General features: G+C 44.9%; 1 protein-coding gene across 1 annotated transcript; it reads left to right on the top strand.

Moving 5' to 3' along the window:
* Positions 1-1,021: 1,021 nt before the first annotated feature.
* LOC147422250 (large ribosomal subunit protein eL19y-like) lies at positions 1,022-3,136 on the top strand. Its single transcript, XM_086502880.1, has 2 exons — positions 1,022-1,216; positions 2,552-3,136. The coding sequence occupies exons 1-2, from the start codon at positions 1,022-1,024 to the stop codon at positions 3,134-3,136; spliced, it is 780 nt and encodes a 259-aa protein (XP_086359006.1).
* Positions 3,137-5,107: the final 1,971 nt, after the last annotated feature.

The following is a 5,107-nucleotide window of genomic DNA, read 5'->3' on the forward strand; positions in this document are numbered from 1 at the left end:
ACTTGACTTCCGCTGCAATGCTGCTGCATCTCCTTGGAGCTACGTCACATTAACCAACTCTTGCAGACACCTTATTCTGCGTTGAATTGGTCATGAGAGATGTTTCTGTTTGTACTCGTTTTGAAATGCTTGCCTCATCAAATTTTCAAATAGGTTATCAATAGAGCTGGGACGAGGAGTGTGACTGAAGCCAAAGACTCATCAAACCATGACTTGCACTAGTGGCAACATTCCGCAATGCCTTTCCCTCGACATTGAGCTGTCTCCCAATAATCCCTAAAGTGCAAGCAACTAGCTGCATTGAAGCCGCAGGCTTAATAACTTGAGGATTATAACCATCATAAGCTTTTCTACCCTCATGTACACTTTGACGTTTCTTTCTTTGCCCTCTGCCGTCCGCATCGCCAACAGCCTGATAGCATCATGGCGATTTCTCAGTACCACTTTGGACCCCCTCTCTCTCTCTCTCTCTCTCTCTCTCTCTCTCTCTCTCAAAAATGTTGTCATCGTCGTCATCGTTGCCTTGCAGATTGGTCCTACACCTGCACATGTTTTCAAAGGACCTGGATTGCGCGTCTGGCTGGTGCTTAAGCCCTACTACTGATCAAAATGCATGGAGCGGTTGGAACTTCCATAATGGCAACTCGGACCTCTTGCAGCGGCAGGCCTTCATCCCAGGTCCTCTCTCGCAATTACAAGTCTACAACTCTTCAACCAGGCAAAGGAAGCTCGCACAGGGATTTCGGCATAAGATAGCAGGCGTTGAAACCTTGGAGCATGATAACGTCATCCTTCAGTTGCTTGCCACAGGAGACTTTTTCTTCTTAAGCATACATCTTAGCATGAATCTCTATATTTACAAGGCGAGGGAAGATGAGTGGGCGACAACTTGGATGGGTGTGCCACCTGTGCAGCAGTTTTACCAGGACACTCGTCTTTCAAGGTAGTGCGGCTTCAATCGGTAGAAAAGATATTGGTGGTGGAAATATGGCATAAGGGCGTATAAGTGCCCATGATTTCAATGTATGAGCTGAAAGAGATGAAGGCCGGTGGCGGCAATGGAGGAGTAGCACTAGACTGGACGTGGGCTCCAATAGCACCCCAACTGGATGCTGGTCAAGTGGCGTTGGAATGGAGCGAGTTGTGCAGAGAGGAGATCACTATGGATGCGGAAGTGAGGAGGCAATCGACAGGCAAGCCCAGAAGGAAATGCTATGTGAGCTTGTTTGATGTGGTTGAGCATGAAGGGCACATATAGAGAGGGAGGAGAAGAAGAAAAGAAGACAGTACCCTTTGTCCCATTAGGGTTTTGTGAGAATGGGCACTGGAGGAGGGTGATGACATGGCTGAGCAGCACCATTAGTACACCCCACGATGTTGTTAGAGAAAGGGAGCTGGCTAATGGCGTAGGTGAAACTACAGGCTTGATCACTTCTCTCTCCTGGTTGCTTGCTGTCGACCTGGCTGAGATGCACTGCCAGTATAGCCCGCAACATTGTTAGAGAAAGGGAGCTGGCTGAGGGCGTAGGTGGAACTGCAGGCTTGATCACACTCACTGACTCACACACACACACACATTTTAATACGCGCACAGACTCGGGGCCCTCTTAGCAATCAGTAGACTTGGCAAGCGGCCATGGATAACAGCTTGACGCAGTTGCCATCGACTGCCAACAGCTTGCATGGCACTGAGCTGAGCGGCTCAGATAGTGACCATGTCAGCAATGTGATTATTGGCCCGGTTTTTGTAGTGCTATTGGACGTCTTGGGCGTCGTGCAGGCAGGATTCATCGGCCGCTTCTAAGAAAAAGGCAACATGGAGAAAGTGTGTTAGCTGCATTCCTTATAACTTGAGAGGTTTGAGCGTTTGCGAGCCATGGGTTGGAGCATCAATCGCTTTCGCTTGAGGAGATCTTGAACGGAGCAAAGGCAGTTGGAGGAATTTGAAGCATCTGAGCTCTTTATCTGCGAGGGTTCGCTCCTGACTACCATGTGCGCGCCTGCAATTTACGAAAGGTTACCTCAAGAAAGCTTGCCACTGTTGCACGTCAATGCCCACATGGCAAGCCATTTGCCCATTTGGCAAGCCATTTGTGAGTGTTGAGGTAGTGGCCTTCTTGCCCGCGGCCTGACGTGATCGTTGCCCAACCACTGCTCACTCGATTCTACGTCGTCTACTCACTCGATTCCACCTCTGTGGCTTTCAGGAGCTAGTTGCAGCCCTTGCAGGGATTTGCTACCACATGGCAACATACCCTCTCATTTTAATATAGATATATAAGATGTGCCTTTTCTATTTATTTTGTGTAGCTTTGCTATTTATTAGCCTTGAGTCCCACGTGTATAGGGAGGCCATTTTAGACCTTCACTGTCGGCCTTGTTATCAAATTGCACTTAGCTTGTTGGTGACATAAGCAAGATTTGCAAGGGAGCACTCTGCTCGGAGGCCTGCTCCATGCAAGGTGCAAGGAGAAAGGAGTCCCAGGTTGGTCGGATGCTCACATGGAGTTGCTAAGGGTGCTACACTTCTTGGTGGTTTTGTCGTGCGAAGGTGGATATCAATGCTTGGCTCGATCCCAATGAGGTCAACGAAATCTCTCATATGGCCAATTTAGGGCAAAATATCATAAAGTTGGTCAAGGATGGCTTTGTGATTTGGAAACCGACCAAGATACACTCGTGGGCAAGAGCAAAGCGTGCTTTGGAGGCTAAAAGGAAAGGCCGTCACTCAGGATATTGTAAGAGGCGGGGTACTAGGGAGGCCAGGCTACCCTCTAAAGTTCTCTGGTTGAGGCGGATGCAAATGCTTCGCTGGTTGCTAAGAAAGTACTGGGAGGCTAAGAAGATTGACAAGCATATGTACCATGGTATGTATATGAAGGTCAAGGGTAACGTCTTCAAAAATAAGCGCGTGCTCATGGAGAGTATTCATAAGTCTAAAGCTGAGAAGGCTCATGAGAAGACACTGTTTGATCAATTTGAAGCCCGTAGAGTTAAGGGAAAAGCTATCAGGGAGCAAAAAATTTGCCCCAGGAGGGAAGAGCGCTTGGCACAGGGATTGAGTACTGAAGCATCCCTGCAGCTGCCCCTAAGGCCATCAAGAAGTCCAAGAAGTGAGTGGCATAGCAAGATTTAGCTAAGAGTTGTGACTGATAGTACTTAAATAGAAACCTTGGACCTCTGAGCTTGTGTAATGAGATACAGTTTTTGCTTTACTCTTGAAAGCATAACTATTGCAAGCCTAAAAGGGTTTGCATTTTGCAATTTTCCCCCATCTCTTTCTTTGACTATTGGTTATTGTTGCCAAGACTGTTACTATGTCTTTTATGTTGTTTCCAAAGGGAAAAAGAAGACGAAGAAGAGAGTTTTAACGTCGTAAAAAACTATCCCAAGAGATCTTAAAGATCTAGCCGACAAGGAGAGAGAGAAGTGCGCTTTAGCAATTGCGCGCCTCTTCGGAGGTCTCCTTTTGCTGCCTCTACCCGTCCACGCTGGCGCAAGCTCTTTCACAGACTTTTTCTTAAAAAGAGATTGAGAGAGAGCGAGGAGAGAGAAAGAGAGGGGGAGGGGTTGAAAAAAAAACCTAGGTTTAGTGTAATCACACCTGCAAATTTTGACGCTTACCTCTAAATTTTATATTTGAAAGTGAGAAAATCTACAAAATTTAGAGAAATTTAGCATAATTTGGTGTAAAAACCTTCAAATTTATTCTCATAGGTAGGTTTGTCAATTTTACAAATCAAAGTTTTTTTCGAGCACTGGTCCCTGCCCGTACGTGAAAGAGTTGTGTCTCTTTCAAAGAGATTTTTTAAAGGGTTTTGTTTATACCTTCTTGCCTCATCTATTGTGAGTTTCCTATTCCTTCAAAACCAAAATTTTCAATGATTAGGGAACGTGAGATTTACCTTTCCTAGCCAACACAGTTGTCTCAACATGGCACAATGTTGTTTGTTGTAGCACAACCAACTTCCTAGTTACCCCTTGGAGGGGGTTACCTTATGGGGTGTTAAGGACCGATGCTTGGGCCACATCATTGTGGAAGAGGATAGATGCAATGCTAGACTACCATCCATTTGAATTGCTATGAGGCATTGATGGACGTACAACTCCCAAACAGTAGAGAGAGCACAAACAAAATGGAGGGCTAAGCCGCATTAGGAAAATAATTTCAAAGGAGTAAAATTAAATTCATACACCATGGCTCTAAGAAGTGTATTCATCATAGGGGCATCACATGTTGGATGAGTAATCTGGGACGAGGCATGACAGACAACTCAGCAGACTGGGAACCCCGAGTACTCTAGGAACTTTGAGCTGTGCTCATATAAACATGAAAAATTTAAGAGAAGGTTTTTACACTAAATTTCTTTAAAGTTTGTAGGTTTATTCACCTTCTACATTGAATTTTGAAGATAAATCTCAAAATTTGTAGGTGGAATTACACTAAACCTGGGTTTCTATTGATATGGGTAGGTGAAAGAGAACTAGCATGTGGACAAAGTTGTCATAAGAAAATTGTTCACAGCTTTATCAACCTTGCGTACTCTTCTATCAAAGCACTCTTTATAGTCTCCCACCATTACCACCTCCCTTGACACGTTTGTCACCACCGCCTTTGGCAAAACCACTAACTCCCACTCCCCCCCCTCCCCCCTGATAGAAGGCTACCTATGATGGTGTGATCCAAACTTTAATATATACCTTGATGTGGATTTTCTCAAAATAATAGCCTCATTGCAATAATAGAGTTATTTTCAAGTTTCCACCGTTTTCTCTAGAGTAGCTTAAAATGCATAGTATGTTATCGTACATCAACCCACAATAACTTGAGGTAGAGCAAGAGAGAGGAGGAGGAGAAGAAGAAAATGTGAAGAGAAGCTCAAGCTCCCATACTCTCCTTATTCATGAGATTTGTTCTAGTGGCAACAACCTTACTCTTTTAGTGTAAGTCTCTTGGTCCTACATGTAGGGAGGTAGGAATAGGAGATTTATATCCATTGGAATCATGGTGCCACTATTTCCAACAAGGATCAATGGTGGTAGAAATGAGCTTCTAATATCTGAGGGCAACTAGTTCCAAGAAGAGGAATTTCAACATGCCATTGTA

Source organism: Adiantum capillus-veneris, chromosome 27 (assembly GCF_014529385.1).
Source record: "Adiantum capillus-veneris isolate H3 chromosome 27, ASM1452938v2, whole genome shotgun sequence".
Taxonomy (NCBI): domain Eukaryota; kingdom Viridiplantae; phylum Streptophyta; class Polypodiopsida; order Polypodiales; family Pteridaceae; genus Adiantum; species Adiantum capillus-veneris.

Excerpts from the sequence above, each read along its gene's own strand:
- LOC147422250 (XM_086502880.1), top strand. The coding sequence starts at position 1,022 with ATGTATGAGCTGAAAGAGATGAAGGCCGGTGGCGGCAATGGAGGAGTA. Across the intron at positions 1,217-2,551 it reads AGCCCAGAAGGAAATGCTAT|GTGGATATCAATGCTTGGCT; the intron begins GTGAGCTTGTTT and ends TGTCGTGCGAAG.